The sequence below is a fragment of the Parambassis ranga genome, chromosome 15, assembly GCF_900634625.1.
Source record: "Parambassis ranga chromosome 15, fParRan2.1, whole genome shotgun sequence".
NCBI classification, from domain to species: Eukaryota; Metazoa; Chordata; class Actinopteri; family Ambassidae; genus Parambassis; species Parambassis ranga.
In genome coordinates, this window is record NC_041035.1 from 15,158,211 (window position 1) to 15,177,967 (window position 19,757).

At 39.9% G+C, this 19,757-nt stretch overlaps 2 protein-coding genes across 3 annotated transcripts; one reads left to right on the forward strand and one right to left on the reverse strand.

Annotated features, from left to right (window-relative positions):
- Positions 1–606: 606 nt before the first annotated feature.
- Positions 607–11,904, forward strand: hmgcll1 (3-hydroxymethyl-3-methylglutaryl-CoA lyase like 1). Its single transcript, XM_028423858.1, has 9 exons — positions 607–749; positions 2,057–2,134; positions 2,593–2,700; positions 3,005–3,100; positions 3,257–3,405; positions 3,816–3,879; positions 4,161–4,349; positions 11,047–11,172; positions 11,532–11,904. Exons 1-9 carry the CDS (start codon positions 654–656, stop codon positions 11,634–11,636), a joined length of 1,011 nt encoding a protein of 336 aa, XP_028279659.1. The 5' UTR covers positions 607–653; the 3' UTR covers positions 11,637–11,904.
- A 2,886-nt stretch (positions 11,905–14,790) lies between these two features.
- gfral (GDNF family receptor alpha like) lies at positions 14,791–19,574 on the reverse strand. 2 transcript variants are annotated; one of them, XM_028423848.1, is made up of 9 exons: positions 19,480–19,574; positions 19,249–19,377; positions 18,737–18,892; positions 18,518–18,574; positions 18,103–18,412; positions 16,535–16,794; positions 16,370–16,450; positions 16,212–16,293; positions 14,791–16,113 (listed from the first exon to the last, which is right to left on the reverse strand). In XM_028423848.1, exons 1-9 carry the CDS (start codon positions 19,508–19,510, stop codon positions 16,044–16,046), a joined length of 1,176 nt encoding a protein of 391 aa, XP_028279649.1. In that variant the 5' UTR covers positions 19,511–19,574; the 3' UTR covers positions 14,791–16,043. The 2 variants fall into 2 exon arrangements, with proteins under 2 accessions (XP_028279649.1, XP_028279648.1); XM_028423847.1 differs by having other exon boundaries at positions 18,518–18,577.
- Between the last annotated feature and the right edge of the window lie 183 nt (positions 19,575–19,757).

Below are 19,757 nucleotides of genomic sequence, written 5' to 3' on the forward strand. Positions count from 1 at the left end.
GTTGAATGGTAGGACTTCATTAAACCCTTCTATTGTTAACATCTGGGCTCAAAATGGCCCCTTCTCTGGTAAATGTTGCCCTGGCTTAACAAGGGATTTTATTACACCATGCAGTTGACATTGGCAGCAGTGGCACGTCTGGCAATGGAAACCCCTCCACAGTTTAGGTCACAGGAGATCAATCAAAGCAGGCTGTTTCCCTGAAGCCTTCAAGTTTCAGCAGAACAGGGGGGGGGTTATTGAATCAAGACGAAACATCAACTGTAAAACACATGCTGTTTTTCTACTTTATTGTACACAGCCAACTTTCCTTTATGAACCTGGATCAGTCCTAGTTCAAAGTGAAGCACTTATCTCTTCTATTGCTCCATTTACTACTTTGCTTCACACCATTTCCTCTCTCTCAGTCTCCACCCCCATCGCGCTCCGTGTTGATCCCCCTCCCTACTAGAGATGTGGTCGCTATGGCAACTGCTGAATCATACTCCACCATCTGCAGCCGTCCTCCTAATTTAATCTCTTCCTGCAGCTAGGCCCTCTGTCATCCTGCATTAGTGATCTGACACATCAATTTGCTCCGTTAGTTGCAGCAAACTGTGCAGGTTATTCGCAAAGGACACAGAAGCGCAGCAGGCTGAACAGCAGCCATTCGAATGGGTAACGTACCCACTACGGTGAAGCACTGCCTGAGCTATCAGCAACTCATCGAGGACTATCCATGGCTGAGACGCTGGTTGCAGGAGGAGAAGGTGGGCGTCGTTTTTCCTTCTTTCTAATCTGCTGCACATGCTCTGCCACATGACTCCCTTATGACAGAGAGGCTGCACTGCAGCCAGCCACTGTTGACGGCACTGATGCTGCTTATATAATGATGACCCTCAATTGTAAGATGCATGTGATTTTCTCTAAATAAGTCTAATTTTTATATTTTGAACTGATGTACTGTTGCAGTACATTACAATGGATTATTGATAACAATTCAAAAGCTTATTTAATATGTGTAGGAGCAAAGTATAATGCATTTATGTAAAATACATAAAGGAAACACTGTGGAGTTAATATGTTTCTCCATCAGTGTCTGCTGACTGTGTTGATGTAAACACCAGCCAGTGAGACTGTCTGCACAGCCCTGCATGATGGCAATGTTTTAACTCCCCCCCACCTATAGTCCCAAAATTCTGCCAAAGAACAAATGGCACTTTTTGGCATTACATAACATGCAGATGTGATTGTTGGATGATCTTTACAGTAAGCTTCTTTGATTCATGTTGGAGTGAGAGATTAATAGATGCTGTATTGGCATCTGTGGCTAGTTTGTTAGCATGCTAACTTTAGGAGATATCTCTTAGGCATAATCTCAGCTGTTCAGTTGCTGTTGTTCCTTTACATTTTGTTGATAGATGTTTAAGACTTTACAACTTTAAAGTTCCCTTCCCACAAACAATTAAATAAAATAGAACTAAAGTATCCTATGCACAGGAGCCATTAGAGTAACTTAAATCTAATTAATACCATTTTACCACTGCTCACTTTGCTGTAACCTGGCTTAATTAACCACTAAGAACACTTCTGGAAAGCTGTTAAGCTGTAAACACTTAATTTGCAGTTGTAGCAACATTTAGCTCAGCAGTTGGGTTGGACTGAAGCAAAAAAAAAATCCAGTGAGTGCCGGTGTGGCTCCATGTGTGCTGGATCAGAATCATTTACATTAGCAGGTTATGGTCAACTAGGTGGTCTTTTTCTGAAATACCACTGACAGCTATATAAATTCTTCAATAAGGCTCAGACCAGAAAAATACCCTGATCCTCATAATATCCCTTGTGGGATGTGGAGTGGAGTTACCCTACCCCTCTTTCCCAGCCGCTTCTCTGTGACACATCGCCCCAGTTTGCATCCTAATAGCATGACAGGGTTATGTTTTAGTTCTCAAATTTCATCCAACATGTCCTGGAGCATCCCACGCCAAAATGATGGCTGACTTGTGTGTGTCTTTAAAGAGTGGTATCTCTCTCTTTTACTCGTCTTTTTGTTCTCTCTCTTTGATATCATTCCCAGACCATTACAGGGCATGAGTATCCAGAGTTTGTTAAGCTTGTTGAAGTCGGGCCAAGAGATGGACTTCAAAATGAAAAGGTACACGCTGTAATTTCAATTTATTGGCACCCTTGTTTTTTATGACTATACACAATAATCCCTGGAATCTCTCATTTATTTCTGCATGTAAAACATATGGGTTGTGTGCCATAATTGCTGGGAGCATATGTTTCACATTTTCTTTGAAATGGAATAGGAGAGATGATTCTGGCTGAGTTTCCTATGCTTAGCACGTCACAGCTTTATCATTATCCTATTGTACACCAGCAGTACAACAAGATATTTTTTTTTTGCAGATTGCACTGGCTGTAAAAATAAGTGTATTATCAGGCATCTTAGAAAGCAAGATTCAGCCTGTCAGATACAGATATCACCCTGAATGGCACACAGCATAGCAAATGTTATAAAAAGCCATATATCTGCTTTTGCTTGTTGCTTCTTCTATCTTGAGTGGAATCAAATCCAGAGAGAGTTGTTTCAGTTTCTTTGTTCCTCAGGAAATTGTTCCGACAGGGGTGAAAATCCAGCTGATTGACATGCTCTCAGGAACAGGCCTGTCTGTGATCGAGGCCACCAGCTTTGTGTCTTCAAAGTGGGTACCGCAGGTAATAACTCTTCTTTGTGCACAGCAAAGCAGTGCTGAGTGATTTATTAGGCACACTTTCTTGCCTGCATAAGTAGTGAGGGAAAAAACGCTCTTCTAGACCAGCATCCTTAGTGAATCCACAGATGGTTTTTGGAATAAATGTTTTATTTTTCACATAGACACCCTCTCATTTGATGTTTTTTTTATATACTGACATGAAAATAATTCAGTCCTTTATGGATGGTCTGCAAAAGATGATGTATTTCCAGGATCATGTTCAGGTTTATGTTTCTACATCATGTGTTTTTCCTTTCTTCATTTAGATGGCAGACCACACTGATGTCCTCAGAGGAATTCAGAGAGCACCTAACGTTCAGTACCCTGTTTTGACACCTAACATGCAAGGCTTTCAGGACGCTGTAAGCATTCTTTAAAACCATAATTCATATAATTTATCATGTTAACCCCTGCTTGTCAATTTGAGTTAAGTGCTTCAGCTGCTTTCTATTCAGATAATTCCCTGACTAACATAAGAGTGACTCCATCACAGCTCATTTTCTCTGCTCTGTCTTAAGGTTGCAGCTGGTGCTACTGAAGTGGCAGTGTTTGGGTCAGCATCAGAAACCTTTAGCAAAAAAAACATTAACTGCACCATAGAAGAAAGTATGCTAAGGTTTGAGGAAGTCATTAACACTGCAAAGGAGCGACAGATTCCAGTCAGAGGGTGAGTAACCAGCAGACACAACGAATGAAAATGCATTAAACCTTTTTTCAGACGCAGATACACATTAAACTACCGTAAACCGAACAGTGAATATGTGGTCAGCAAGCAGTGCAATATTGACGACAACCATGAGAAAAACAGCACATTAGTAGAAAAAATGGTACCTTCCCACAGTGTCACAGAATGACGAGTAATTAGAAAGAGATTAGATTTTAAGTCTGGATCAGTACCAGGCTCTAAGATCATATCTGGTAACAGATCAAACTGTGTTTAACCTGGCAAGCTTCATCCTTATTCACAGGCAGATATAACAATCAGCAGCCATTTGTTGTATTCTTTCAGAACATTGTGATTTGTGTTTTGTGTTGTCAAAGCTGTTTAAGTATCCATTGATTTGTTTCCTCTTTCAGGTATGTGTCATGTGCACTCGGGTGCCCCCACGAAGGACACATTGAACCTTCCAAAGTTGCTGAGGTGAGCTCATAATGGAGTGCTTCATGTAATAAAGAGATAAAAGATTTCATTACAGCAGGCTCTTATCTCAGCACTCTGAACAACTGTCCCTGGAGGTGTGGTGCTGTTTAAACTCTTTAATTAATTCTGTTTGTTGTTAGTTTATTGTCATGTGCGAATGTTAATCACAGAGTTGTGCTGAGAGAATTCATTATCATTCTTCTGTAACCACAGGATAACTTTATTCTACACTCTGAATCTTTGGAAATCAAATATTTTGAGACATTGTCTCCGTTCTTCAGGTGGCAAAGAGGTTATATGACATGGGATGTTACGAGATTTCCTTGGGGGATACCATTGGTGTCGGTACTCCAGGTTCCATGTATAAGATGCTGCAGGTGGTGATGAAGGTCGTCCCTATCGATGCTTTAGCAGTTCACTGCCACGATACGTACGGGCAAGCACTGCCCAACATCCTCACTGCACTTCAGGTAAGATCTCATCCTAAAATTAATCTCATAAGTCTAATCTATCTATTAATGTCAATAAGATGATTATATTTTATTTATATGGTACAGATCTATAGATTACAAAGCTGCTGCATAAAGACCTTTTCGCTCAGCATTATCTGTAAACATGAAAACTCTACATCTACATTGGTGGGAATTCTTATCACATTAATATTTTATCCAGCACCTTTAGTAAAAAGCAGAGGGGTTGTAGATAACGGAAGCAGCTTACTGGGGTCAAGGGAGGTTAGGAAGAAGAAAGCAAATAAATCTAAGCGATCTATGCAAACAAATCCAGAGGAGCAAGCAACAATCTGCAACAAATCAAGCGGGAGAGGATGATACAAAGGCAGGCGGGGAAAATGAAAAGGCTAAAAAAACGGGAGCACACTGACAGTCTGGCATGGTGAACGAACCAGCATTGATGTGCAAAATAAGGAGAAGGAGACTGCTCCTAAAATGAATCAATCACCTTAGACTCTCATGATAGCAAGCCCACATTTACAGTGGAAATATTTACATAAACTAGAAATTAAAAAAAAAATCTTCTGTTTAAACTATAGAAAAGCTAAAATTAAGTATAAATTATTGAGTGACTGCTTTAAGCAGGAGGTGAGAAGCATCTCAGATCCTAGCTGTCTGTATAGGAGTCCTCAGCTCTGCTGCTTCGTCCACAGTTAGTAAACCAGAAGTTAAGGAGACTGGCCAAAATGGTGGTGGCCCACACAGAACTTTGTGCCGGTATGATGTAGCAAAACTGTCTTTTATTGTTGTACTTTCTAAAAACACAGTGCTCCCAAAATTCTCTCAGTGAAGTGAAGCAGGACGGCTGTAGAAGCTGGGTATAGGGAAAAGTGTAAGTTGCGGAAAACAATAAGGCAGGTGCCAAACAGACATCATAGAAAATAGAGTGAATCGGAAATATGATGGAGTGATGAGAGGCAGTGGAGAAAAGAGTAGAAATATTCTGAAGTCTCATGTCAGAAAATGAAGACATGAGGTCTGATATTGCCAGCTTGAGTGACACTTTCTTTCTTTTTGTATGAATAGAAAACATCCAGATCCTTGTGGGAGGGATGTAGGTCTGTAGAGTGCTTACAAACACTGGCGTGGGTTAGAAGAGGAAGCTCCTTTACTTTAGTTGGGAGTGTAGATTCTGCCTTGGACAAGCACTAGACAGCAATGCATCATCCTCTTGATCGTCTAATCCTCTCATGTGAAATTGTTTGACAGCTTTACTTTCTGCTTTCCCAGCGGCTTGGCAGGGATTTTTTGGTACCTTTGCCTTCACATGCACATATTTCTCCTCATGATGAATATGAATATTCTTGTGGAGAACCACAGGTTGATTGTGGATAACTGCCCAGCCCGAGCATAAATCAGTATAGTTTCTCATGATGACATGAAGAGGAGCAGCCAGATGTGGAAGTGAAGTCGGTGGTTGGTGGTTCTTGTTCCAGGATGTATTTCAACTTTCTCAGGACACTGCCAACATTGTAGCAATCACAAGTCATTTGTATTAAGGTTTTAAATAATCATTCTTAGCATGAGTGAGTAATCATAGGTGATGCTGGTCTCAAGCCATCTCCTGAGACCATTTTTGAGGGACAATACATACATTTGAAGAATATCTTAGTGTTGATATTACACAGGGAATGGATTTAGTTATTAAAAAAGAGTCATAGGCATTGCTTTTTTTAAAATTTCCCTTATTTATCCCTCTTTTGTTGGATGCCAACAAGGGATAAAAAGAATCTAAATCCCAAAACTGGGCTTATAATTGCAGTTAAAAGGGACAAAACCCATGGGACACTGATTCCTAAGTGTTTCTGTGCTTAAGTAGATTTATTTGACATAAAAGTTTATCTTATTCTCTTAGATTTTCTTTATATTTTAAATGTTTAAGACTATAAAATCTTAGTTATTTAAAGTTGGAATAAATTCTGGTATTAAGAGTAGAAAGGGTTAAAAAACATTCTCTGTTCAGATGTTAATAAAATTCACTGTAAACCTAAATCTGCCTCATAGCTTTAGCATCAGCATGTCAGTTTGACATTATAAATATATCCTCTGTTATCTATGTGTAGGCTGCAATGGGTCACAGAGAAAACCAGGGACCATCAGTCAACAAGGAAGAGGGACATTAAGAAACATGATCTAAGCCTTTCCACAAAGCGAGATGATTCACAAACTGCATGCTGAACAAAAAACCTCCCAGAATCTTAATGAACATGAGATATTTCCAGTGGGCCCTCCCATCACAACACGCATTGTGGTACAGAAAACAAAAAAAAAAATGAACCATTGCAGTAATTCACTCTGTGGATGAACTGTCACTGGGGTGTTTTTCACCACACTGCCTGTAGCAAGTGTAAACCTGACATATATCCAGACATAAAACAGAGGTAATGCAGATATGGCTGTATCAGTTCTCTGGAACACATTGTCACTGCAGAGGAGGAAGCTCATTGGGGGATGGGTGGGTCAACAGATGTGAGGGGGTCAGCACAAAGGCTCACCTATTCAGTGTCTATTGGACAAAGCAACTGAGACCTAGGTGGATAGAAGGGCCCTGGGGGGGCTCCTAACTCGTCTGTCGCTTGGCTGTTGAACTCTTTGACAATGCTGTGCTTAAAGGCCAGTGGAAAAATGATCCTTTCATTTGCCCGACACAGAGGATGTGATGAATGGTGCTGCAGCTGCACACCCTGCTCTTGTACTTTTATTTTTGTGGGACTGTGCGGAGAAAATAATTATAATGCTTGCTGACTTTTGGTTTGCATAAGTTACTGCATAACTGCTGCAGTTAATTTACAGTCTTGTCCAGTGTCCAAAAATAACAAAGAGTCAGAAAGTCACACAAATATGCGTCGAGTCAAAGGCCGTCAACGTTGATGCATTCATTTACTGATATCATCCATTCATTCCTAATGATGTATCATTGCAGTTATATATTTATCATATACTGCCCTGCAACATGTATGAAAAGGACGACTTCAAGCCATACTGTAGGCTATTCACTGCACTAGTGCGCTTTTGTTGGTATAACCATGGAAAAACTGACTCACAGTCAAGCGATTATAATTTCTTTCTTCTAATAACAATGCTTTTCTTTTGAAAGTCTCACCGCCACGCTGCTGCACTGTACAGAAAAAAGCTGTATCCATGTGTAAAGTCGCACACATTTTTAAAGTTAGCTTTGATTTTGGATGGCAGAGTAAAATTCCTCTGTGGATCATATTTAAAATGATTCATCACAGCTGCCCCCATGGCCACAGAAAATAATAGCAGCCGGGGATATTTAGCTTACTATTTGCTCACCCATAAACAAGAAGGAAATGAAAGATTTTATCATAGTTTTTTCATTACTGTGTGCCAGAACTCCACACCACCAACTGGGAGAGAAATGAATTCCCCCAGTGCTGTCAGCCCTGAGTCACCTCTTTTGTTCCTGATAAAGACATTCCTCAGTCTTTGTACCTTTTTTTTTTTCAGGAGGTCTAGGGGGGCTTTGTTACAAAACTACTCTGGCAGGTCACACAATGACAATGTATGTACTTAGATTTCACAGACTTGGCAGCGAAAATTATTTATTCTTACCCGCAATTTTGGTGTATTGTGCACTACCGCAGCTGGGGAATACAGTACAACCTGTTTGGGCTCACACATGATCTTTCCACTAACAATAAACATTCATCTACTGTACGTTCTTTTGTCTGTGTGAGGTAGACGCTACAGTTCAGCAGGGGTCAATCATTTTGTTGTATTAAATGTAATATTACTCTTTAAAAATAAATTGCACACTAAAAGCTTAAAGCAGAAATATTTATCATTCTCTTACATGATCCAATATTTATAAGACAAGACAAATAAATAGAATAGAATAGAATAGAATAGAATAGAATAGAATAGAATATACTTTATTAATCCCTTTGGGAAGGTCACTCAGGGAAATTTGGGTACCAGCAGCAATACAACACCGACAGTCAGAGCAAGAGTTAAATAGAATAAAATAGAATATAGTACAGTAAAAAATAAAAGATTAGTGGAATTATGTACAAACATTGCACACCAGCATAGATGGTAAAATAATATAGTGCAGTAAAAGTAAAGGAATTATATACAAACATTGCACAGCAGCATAAATGCGGTATAATAATCCAAAGGTGTAGTTTCCATCTGTACCTACTGAAAAGGATTTATGCATAAAACATCATTTAAGAACAATAAATAAATAAAGATGTTCTTGAACTTGATGTGACCCTGCATGCTTAGTAAAAAAAATCCTAATTATTATTTTTGACTATTAGGAATGATATTGGCACCTCAATAGAATCATCCAACGCAGGCATTCACATAAAATACTGGCCCAAAATCAACAGATTCTGGATCAATCCTCACTTCGTCTCCAGTGTCAGTGTGTGCAAATGCATCAAAATTGAAAGGTTTTGTGTGAAAGTGTTTTTTGTCCCTTTACATTTTTTCTGTGCTAGAATGTCAGTGTCGGCAATCACCCACATGGAGCTGGAATAATAACAGTCTCAATTGTTAGCTTCCCTCTGAGCATAAAACATAAAACGAATCATTTTAAAACACCAGGATTATTTTATATAAGGATCACAGTTATTTCCTTGTTCTTGGTTGTTCTGCTTTTATGAAACTCAGTGATCCATGAAAGCAGCTGAATGAGTTGTTTGTACAGTTGAGCTTTTTTTTGCTGGAAGAAATTGTGCAGTAAAAATGTAATTTATTTATCCTTTACATGTATGTTTAGCATATCTCCTAGCTGCCCCTTGTGTCTGCGGTTTGCAGAGGTGATATATGTGTCAGCAGTGCATCTGTATGACAGTTTTTTTTCAGCCTCCTCAGTTTATGTAGCAGCAGGTAAAGCATCACTGCTTCATATCCTGCTCTGAATACACACTCTCTGTTTCTCTCTTGCTCTGACGCAGTTATAAAACCAAAATGGGAGCATGTCCATCTTCAGCCTTGTGCTCTTAGAGTGTAGAATGTCAACAAGCTTATCCCAAATCATGCAAGTTTGAAAATGCACTGTGTCTTTATCCAGGAATGCATTGTTTTTATACAGCCACAGCTCACTGAATATGGCTTTTTTAACACTGAGCACACATCTGGTTTCTGGGTAGTGTGAACCTAACATTGCATTGGCAAGCCCAAGCTGCTGACCACCAGTTCCTGCGTGATTAGTGTCGCTGCTGAAGGGTTTGTTCTGTTCCTCTCAGAAACAGTACGCTGAAGGCCTGTGGCCTTACAGAAGCAGCGGCTGAAAGCGAGAGGATTGGCATGGCAGATTACAACTCTGTGTTTATACTACAAAAAAATATGCCTAGTACAATATCCTGCTCTGGCTTTAACCAAGGTCTGGAAATCTCGTGCGCTGTGCTGCACACCGGAGTAGATCTACACCTCCTCCTCTTCCTCCTCCTTCTACCCACCTCCTCCTCTTCCCTTGCCAACACAAACAGCAATTACGGCTGGCTCAGACAGCCCCCCGAAAGAAGTAGGTCCTTGTCTGGAGGAAAAGCAACCAATTAGTTGCATTGTTACGAAAAAAGCAATAGAGATTCTTTTAATTTAGCTTGCTCAGTCTTGCTCACCAGGGTGAAAGCCCTTTATGACCCGATGCCACTGCGAGGATCAGTGTGTTAATTTTGTCTCACTGTGGGGCCTACTGACATCTGGCTCCGCCGCGGAAGCTGGAAAACATCTTTAATATTCTCATGACAATCTCAGGGACATGTGGAAAACATCCCGAGAACTCGGTCCATAATGACTCTGAAAACTGCAGGGTCTTTGGTGTAAACTTGTAGTTAAGGGTGTACACTAAATGTATTTCTATAATTTACAGTAATGTTTTCAAAGCAACATTGTAAAATGTTGGGCAAGCTGTCCAACAAAAGCAGTGAATTGAGAACTCCAAACGCATCATTAATTTTCATATGGAGGCCAGACACTTGCTATTGTAACCAAGAAAACATGGAACACTTTCCCACAACTTTTTACAGCAATGTTGATTATAGACAGCCAGAGAGCTTCACATGAAACAAAATAAGCCAACTTTAAATTTATCTCTTACATGTTTGTGCAAAGATATATATATAAATATCAGGACAGGACACATATGAGGACAATTCATGACATTAAGGATTTTTACTTTTATTTGTAGTAACTGTACATTTGTGTAGCAGCAGTGTTTGCTGGCACGGTGTGTGTGTGTGTGTGTGTGTGTGTGTGTGTGTGTGTGTGTGTGTGTGTGTGTGTGGACACCATCCAGCCAAGGAAAACATGTCTTCTCAGTGTGGCAAGAAAGTGAATCCCCATGGTTAAGGGCAGAGTAGTGCTGTAAAAACACGAGTAACAAGGAGAATCAGAAACATATGAAATGTCCCGTTCAGCATTTATAATATTCCTCTCATACGGACAAGGCCATAATTATGTGGTGCTGGTGCATATAAGCTGACAAAGAGGATGACTAAGCCGTAGTGTGGGACATTCTGTGCCCACTCATCTTCAGGACTTAAGCCCACGGTTCTCTGAAACAGCTGTAAAACATGACCGCAGGCCTGGCAAGGTGTGCTGCGCCAGCCTGCACCAGCCAACAGAACAAGGATCTTTGTTTTTGTGAAGGGTCCTCAGTGTCTCTGGTGTGTGTTTGCAGATGGGGGTCTGTGTGGTGGATTCTGCTGTAGCTGGACTGGGAGGCTGCCCGTACGCACAGGGTTCATCTGGAAATGTTTCAACAGAGGATGTCCTCTATATGCTCCATGGCATGGGCATTGAAACGGTGAGTGTGTCTTCACGGTGCGCTCTGACACAGCTGCATGTTTTTTCTGTGTCCTAACAAAACCAGAAGTCATATAATCTTTCAGACCTCATTTATATAAACAGATGGCTCGGCAAACATTCTGCTCTGTAAATGTTTATTTTATAATATCAGTGGTTTTACACAGCTCGTGCAGGACCATGCTGCAGCACGGGCCCTTTCTCAGGAACAATTTATTTAACAATCCCTACCCCTGCTGGTGGAATATTTTCACTGCAGTTCACTGTTCTTTCACCTGCTGCACACACCTTTTAGAGTTCTTAGCGTTTGTCTTTGTGCTCGCCTCACCTTGAAATCTTTCTATTCATCTTTGTTTCCAGGGTGTGAACCTTGCCAAAGTCATAGATGCTGGTTACTTCATCTGCAACGCTTTATGTCGCAAAACAAACTCCAAGGTTGCCCAGGCGATATGCAGGACACTGTGATGTGTCCCTGTAAAGGAATTTATTCAAATATTTGACTTAGTTCCCCTTAAAGTGCTTCCCCTGTTGTTGCTGCATTAAGATTTGTTGCCTCTTTTTTTTTTTTTTACAGATTATTGATCCTTGTGTTTGATCAGAAGGTTTCACCTCTTCATTCCTATCAGTCCAGTTCCACATACTAAAATTAAATGACCTTTATGCTCAATAGAAAACTCAATTCGGTTATACTGTATAATGTTTGTTGACATTACAGAAGCGAGGACAGGTTGTATGGGATCGTGAGGTTGAGGAGGCACCTTTTACATACTCTATTTTAAAAACATCTCACATTCATCTGGCTTTGGAAAGTACATTCAGTAAAGGTCAGACACTTTTACTATTTTTGTGTAGCTCAGTGGCCTTATAGATCTGTGAAGCCTGACAGAATAAGAATCCAGGCGAGTGTGAACTCTGCTTATCCCCACAGGTGGATGAATATTTCTTATTATGCACTTTAAGACCTTCCTCGGTCTGATATCATTTGCAAATAAGCAAACTCTCCAGCTACCACAAAAATAACAAAACCGACTCCAAAGAGGTTTGTTATCAGGTTTGCCAAAGATCAGAAGGCGTGCCCGATGATTGATATTTTTAATAATTCAAACCATGACATAAGCTACTACCTGTACATGTAATGTTTCCCTCCTGTCCGTTTGAACCCTGTCTGTAAACATGAAAAATGACGCTGTACTGTAATAAGATTTTATCTAAAGCAAAGTGTACTTTTACTGGTTGATGAACTAAATAAAGGAACATTAAGTGCAATGAAATCTGTTGTGGAATGTGTTGCCTCAGGATGCTTCTGGGTTTCTATACAGTACAGTTAGCTATAATTGCATTCACTTACATCCCAGTATCCTAAAAATAAATTAATTAGAATGTCAGCATGATGCAAATTGGCAGGAAATAAACCCTAATGAACTGAAGTGGGAGAAAATCAACATTTGCACAAGCGTATTAGAATATGGCTCCCATAGGGGCCAGTCTCCATCTCATATGCAAAAAAACCCAGCATGTGCTGTTCAGTGAAAGTTTTGTTTTGCTTTATGCAGATCTGTTTGTTACAAAAACAGAAATGAGATGACAGATATCCAATAACAAGGAGGACTGAAGGAAAAAAGCTGGGATTACTGGGGAAAAAATCAATTCAATATGAGAACACACTTTTTTACTTCTTGCTGTAACAATATGGTGTGATTTAATTACTTTATTTAAGTTCATGTCATCTGTTAATCTTTAGTATGTAACTTGGAAACTCTGGAAATATGCTTAATATATTTAGTAAACATTGCTAGAGTGGTGTAGATCTGTTGGAAAAGCAGATAATAAGCAGGATTTTTATAATCCGCTGCCTCAGCATTGACGATCCACGACACAACCCGCTGAATGTGAACCACAGCATATCAATTCACTACCAAATATTGAGTTTAAGTTCACTGATGCTTGTTGCTCTGCTGGTTCTGTGTTTACCGTTTCGGTTTAAGGTTGTTAAGTTCAGCTTTGGATACATGTATTAAGATTAGTTTTTTCCTTTGGGAACTATCTGTACTACACTGATGGGACTCCATTTAGAAGCTGTTGAGATATTCTGTATTCGAACACTGTCCATCAAGCCAAAGACATGGATAGAGCGAAACAAGCTAAAAGCTTAATGTTTTTTCCTTTCAACCTAAAGGGCAAGAGATAAAAGTGGACTTACAAGCTGCTCTCATGCTGCCAGCAGCAACAATCATATAAAAGTAAGTAATGCAGGCAACAGTGAGGGCAAGTGTCATGAACACGCTTTTAGACAAAAGGCACTTAGAGAGGCTTGTTTGGAGGATAATGTAAATCAGCAAAGGCACAAAGGCATGAAGGCATCTGAAACCTTAAATACAAAATAAGAAGACCTGCACTCAATCTTCTTGAAGCTACCAGTTATACTAACAATGAAAACTTTAAAATGATCACATGTAATTACTAAGAATCCAAGTGATTCTGTCTACTAAAAAATAGGGGGAACACTTAAACAACACAATGGAACTCCAAGTTAGCAACACTGATTGTGAATAAATTCCAGCTACTATTGTGCCAATGGAACAGACAACAGGTGGGAATGAGAGGCAATTATCAAGACAACCCCTATAAAGGAGAGGTTCTGCAGGGGCTGACCACAGACCATTTCTCTCATCCTGTCAGTGCTCTCACCCCTAGAGGTAGCATGAGGCGATGTCTACCACCCACAGAAGCTGCTCAGGTTGTGCAGCTCATTCAGGATGGCACATCAGTGAGAACTGTGGCAAGAAGGTTTGCTGTGTCTGTCAGCACAGTGTCCAGAGCATGGAGGAGACACCAGAAGACAGGCCAGTACACCAGGAGTACAGACAGTCCAGGAGTTGACTGATGCTTTAATCCAGGTCTGGGAGGAGACCCCTTAGGAGCATGCCCAGGTGTCATACAGGCACGTGGAGGCCACACACACTACTGAGCCTCATTTTGACTTGTCTTGAATTTCCACTCAAGTTGGATCAGCCTGTAATGTATTTTTCCACTTTTATTTTGAGTATGGTTCCAAATCTAGACCTCCATGGGATAATAATGTTGATTCACATTGTTCATTTTTATGTTATTTTGTTCTGATATTCCACTATGTTATGAATTCAACTTGAATATTTCATTCATTAAGATCTAGGATGCAGTATTTTAGTGTTCCCTTTATTTTTTGAGCAGCATATTTAAACTGTATTACACTTGCTCACATTTTATACATAGCTCAGTTGCATAGCTTTCATAACAGTGCTGAAAGAAAGGAAGATTCCCAACAAGGTCGTGTTAGTCACATCTTTGCTAGATCAATTGTATTTTGTCTTTATCACACCGTCTGAGCGAAGGCTACCGTTAGTCTCTTTGCTTTCTTTTGTAATACAGTTTGCATCACTCTTTCAGTTACAGCTTGGCCTTTATGTGTGGCTTCTTCAGCACAGCAAAGAGCAGCTGTCACTGCTCATCTCTAGGTCTGACGTTGTGTAAACATACTTTTAAATGGACACACTGGAGTCTTTCATTTGAAAACTCCTTGAGTGGAGTAAAACAAAGCATGTCACCTCAGGAAATGATTTTTTTTAATGAAAGTGTGGGATGTCAAGGTGTCGAGAGTGACGATCATTATCAGATACAGTGGAATAAAGCAGTAAGGTAACAGCTGCTGCTATCATACAGCAACCTCACATGTGTCACAGGTGTTTTTCTAAAAAAGACTGATGGTGCAACTCAGCGTGAATGATATATAGCTGAACTGATAGTGAAAGACACAATTCAAAAATTCTCAGATGTTCTTGTCACAACAGGTTTTTTTGCACTTGCTTCATCTTAGGCAGGAAACATGAAGACACAAGAAAAGACCAACCGGACACATCAGACTACATCACTCCCAGCTTTAGGAAATGTATGATGTACAGTATTGTGCAAAGAATCAGGCACTACATATATTTATATGTATATAATATAATATATACTGCAACACGACGCCCCCAAAACAAGCAGCACAGGTCAGAAAACTGTCAAACCACAACACACGGTTCAGCCCGCATTGAGCCCAGATGTCCAAATCATCAATCATCTGCCACCAATTAAAACACAAGTGTATATATGTAGTATGTATAAGGTCAAACAATGGCAAAGATCATTTACATACATGTCAGTTAAATCATTAGCTATCTGTCACGGATAATGCTACAAATTATGATTGAGTAATGATCCACTGCTGGAATTATATGAGCGTTTTTCCGTGTCAGTGACAGAGTATCTCTGGAGACATCCCACCAAACTGCCAGCTGCATGCACACATATACTGATACATAAATTACTGTTCAGCTGACTGATTACATCACACAGTTGACATGTGATGTTTCTAAATGTTTCTCAGTCAAGGAAAGATCATTAACAGCTTCATGTCTAGGAAAGCTTCAAATCATACTCTCAGAATTTTCAGGCAGTATATACTCAGCACCCAAAATCTTCCAAGCACATCCAAACATGGAAACGTGGGGCTGTTTGTTTGGCACTTTGTCAGGTTGTGGCTTCTTTCTAAGGTTATTTAACCACAACTGCCAATGGTTTAGAGACTGATTAACTCTGACAACACGCCACATATTAGACTGACTTCATGAATATTTATGGCTGTTTTATTTTACCTTTGAATGATTAAAATTATTGTACTGGCTCTCTTGCATGATTTGCATTTAATTTAATACTATAGTGCTCAAAATGTTAACCAGATCATACCTAGAACCATTTAAGCAAGTGTTTTTAATTAAATGTTTTTAGATAAACTGTAAAAAGGAAGAACATGTTAAATAATTCATTAAGTTAAACATATTTTAAAATTTATGATCAGTGAATAACAACACAATTGCTTTTCTGAAGCTGATGAAATTTGGTCCTATCACTCCTTCTCAGCATCCTGCAAGACAAAAAGTAATAAAAGCAAAAGAAGAACACATGCTGAAATATCATAAAATAATCAATAGGACTTCAAATATATTTCGTTGACGTACTTACCATATTTTGCTGACAACAGCCAGAGGCATTAATATAACAACTCCAACCAGTAGCACCGCAGCAAAAGTATACAGCAGGTACTCTGAAAACACCAAAGTTCAATTATATGAATGAAACTATTTGCATCATAACACTCATTGTACAAATATTACATTTACCTCGTGGCCCTGTGGAGACATGCTGAGATTCACTGATTTCAGAAGCTTTAGAAGGTCCACTGCTGCTTTTCCAAGATGTCACTGAAATGAGATTTTAAATAATAATATTTCAAATGATCTAATGTTGTCACATACTGTACGTGTCTGTCTCCAAAGTTCACTCACTGAAGTGCGATCTGTTATGAAGTACATCATGAATCCTGCTGCATGTTCGTAGATCATCAGCATACACTCCTGTGCAGGTACAAGGATGGTGGAGGACTGTGCCTAAAGTAGCCAAGAAGGCTAATTTACATTCAGCATCTGTGCCACGGATGAGGATTGGATCCATCAGGGTGAAACCTTCATCTGTTTGGAGGCTGCTGTCGCTGCACTGTACGTCTTCAGAGCTCCAGCATTTGACTTGGAACGTTTTTAAAAGGTGCCTGGTAAATCAACAGAAAACATAGTGTGTGAAAAACACTGAACTAATCAACAGTATTTTACCAGGATTCTACCTAATGGCACATGTAATACAGTATAGATTTATAGATAAGTGGACAATTCAGAATGTGGTGATGTGATAATCTTCCACTCTCTGCACCTCTTACCTTGAATTGGGCTCCCTGAACACATGGACTGCCTTATCTTAAGCATTACTCACTGTCCACCTATAGATAACAAATCATATACCTCCATTCCAGTTCATGCTCGAGGTCAACACTAACCCACTCTGTCAATTCACTGGCCTTCTCCTCTGGCAGTGGGCTGAAAGTTCCTTCGTCAATACACTCATTTTATGTAACACTCCCTGTATCACTGTCCAGGAAAAATGTTTTCTGATGATTGACATGTTGACATCGGTGCCTGTTCAAGCTATGTTTAACCTTACATAAAACCTTCCGTCTTCATCATTGCTCCCTACTCCCTACTGAATTAATGGTCACAGGTCATTGATTGCATTGATTCTAACACTCTCACCATCAGACCCACACATTGTTGGTCTTCCTGTTGTGAGTTACTTTTCTAACACACACACACATCTGGTTGTTAAATGAATTGCATCTTCAGCCCTTTCTTCCCTTCCTGCTGCATGAACGGTCAATGCTCAAGACACTGTGTTCCCTTTTTTCTTGCCTGCTTACCAAAATCAATGTTGCTGCCAGGCACATAGTTCCCTCTGGCATTTCCCATCATTCCAGATGCTACTTATATACTTCATCTCCAGTAAACAATTCATTTGCATCTCATTTGGTGGTGAGGTCCCTGCTGGTGAATTTTATAATAATCCTGAGATAAAGAATGAACTTCCACAAGCAAATAATTTTTTTTCTGTTCACTGTAACTTTTCCTTCCTCTAATACCGGAGGCAGTTTTTTAAAGTCTGCTACTTGAAGTTCTTCAATTGCAAGTTGGTGCTGGTGAAGACCAGCAGTTTTACAACATGCATATATTTTTGTAATTATAGAGTTGAAACATTTTTAAGAACTATTTGAGAACTTTGGTAGGTGGACCAGCTTCCTCTGCAGCATTTCAAATCAACATTACTGTTATTTATAGTTTCCACCCTTTTCATTCTTAATTCTTTCATATTCACCTTGTTTACCAGTTTTCATTCAAATCTGGTGCTGTGAAAAATGACAAATGTCACCATTACAGATTACAGATAATGTGAGACCCTGTTGGAATAATCCTCTCACTGTATAATCTGCAGTAAGATAAAGAACATTTTAAAGGTATCCCTCCAAACATACCTGCAGTTACTCTCCTTAACACACCGGTTGATAGCTTCCTGGCAGATCCAGGTCTCGTCTCCACATGTGCCACTCTGCAGACCAGTCTTCATCTGCAGACAGCTCTGATCTGAGGCCTCGCACTCACACATGACCAGCATCTCTGCCATATTTTGTGGCATGCTGCCATAGAAGTGCTGAGTGACCCGCTGACAGCGCTCACTGTCACACTGCTCTGGCATACAAGCCTGAAGGACGGGTGCTAAGAGCCTGTTACAAATTGCATCATTGACACAAACTCTAATTTGGTCCGAGCAGGATCCAGCACCCTCTTAAAAAGAGAAGGAGCAAATGTGTTGTAAGAATGCAAAACTATCCTGTTAAATCCTCATTATCAGTCATTCAAAATGACCACAATTAAATTAAACATAATTACCATAGTCTGTTAAAGTGCTTGACTGCCAGTCCATCAATGTGCTCCTCTTCTGCTGAACTGCTGTTCAAATAATGGAAAATATGATCAGCTCTTACTCAACAAATACTCAACAACTGATGACACACAATCTGCTGCACAGTAGTCCTCAAAGCCTTTGGTAAACAAAACAGTAATTTCACCTATAAATGCTTATCTCCCACACTTGTGAGAATACTGCACCTGGCTTTTGGAGACATTGTGTGGCGAGCTCTTGTATGGAGCCACAGAGCTCCTCCTCCCAGGCACACACACAACCCTGCAGAGAGGGAAATCGGTCCAGTGCAGTGTGGATGGTCATGTTACAGACCTCTGAGCCTTTTATTTGGCACCCTTCATCTTGAATAACACAAACAAAACAGGGAGGCAGAAAAACTGGATTTTCCATAAGCGAGGCAGCACTCTTTGTTTATGCAACAGGTGTTTCCTATGTGCCTGCTGCTCTCCATCATGATGCCTGATATATGAAGACACATTGAATATATAAAGGAGCAAAAGGCCTATTTATTATCTCCATTTAATTTTGTTGCACACTTTCCTCCAGGCTGTCGCCACTTATTACATTTAAGCCATGCAATCAAATTACAGTTGCCCGAGGACATGTAGCCTGCTTTTACACAGGTACTGTTATAAGAATAGTAAGAATAATAATGCCAGAAAATGAAAATCATAAACTGACAAAGAGTCATTGTTACCACCACAGATGCCGCTGTTAAGTGCCTGTTCAGTCTTGCATAAATCTGACATGCAGGTATTCACCGCTTCCAAACAGTCAGAAGCCGAGGATGAGACGCTAATGCTGGATATCTGAGTGATAACAGTCCCTGAAATACACACCAATATTGCATTTTTGTTTTTGTCACACAGAAAAGTTTTTAAAAAGATCTTTTTTTTCTCTGTTAAAAACATCATGATGTCTGACTCACCAAGTATGACTTCCAGATGTATCAGTTGCATGATAGCTGTTTATGTAAAGCTGTGGCTGGACAGCTGAAGCTCTGCTGCTGCACCTGTGCCGTCTCTGCGCTTGTGTCATGGAGCACCTCAGCTGGGACACACCACCCACAGTCAACAGGATGTAACTCATTTACTGAAGGCTGTTTCCCAGCACAGGCGATAATGCAATCAAAGCGACACAACAAAAACCAAAAAAAAAAAAACATTTTGTCCTGAATGTTTTGGTGATTCCAGCCAGCTTTTTCAG

Excerpts from the sequence above, each read along its gene's own strand:
- gfral (XM_028423847.1), bottom strand. The coding sequence starts at position 19,510 with ATGCAACTGATACATCTGGAAGTCATACTTG. Across the intron at positions 18,578-18,736 it reads ACAATGTCTCCAAAAGCCAG|CAGTTCAGCAGAAGAGGAGC; the intron begins GTGCAGTATTCT and ends TTATTTGAACAG. Across the intron at positions 16,294-16,369 it reads TGTCTCCACAGGGCCACGAG|AGTACCTGCTGTATACTTTT; the intron begins GTAAATGTAATA and ends TGGTGTTTTCAG.
- hmgcll1 (XM_028423858.1), top strand. The coding sequence starts at position 654 with ATGGGTAACGTACCCACTACGGTGAAGCACTGCCTGAGCTATCAGCAA. Across the intron at positions 750-2,056 it reads GCTGGTTGCAGGAGGAGAAG|ACCATTACAGGGCATGAGTA; the intron begins GTGGGCGTCGTT and ends TATCATTCCCAG. Across the intron at positions 3,101-3,256 it reads TGCAAGGCTTTCAGGACGCT|GTTGCAGCTGGTGCTACTGA; the intron begins GTAAGCATTCTT and ends CTCTGTCTTAAG.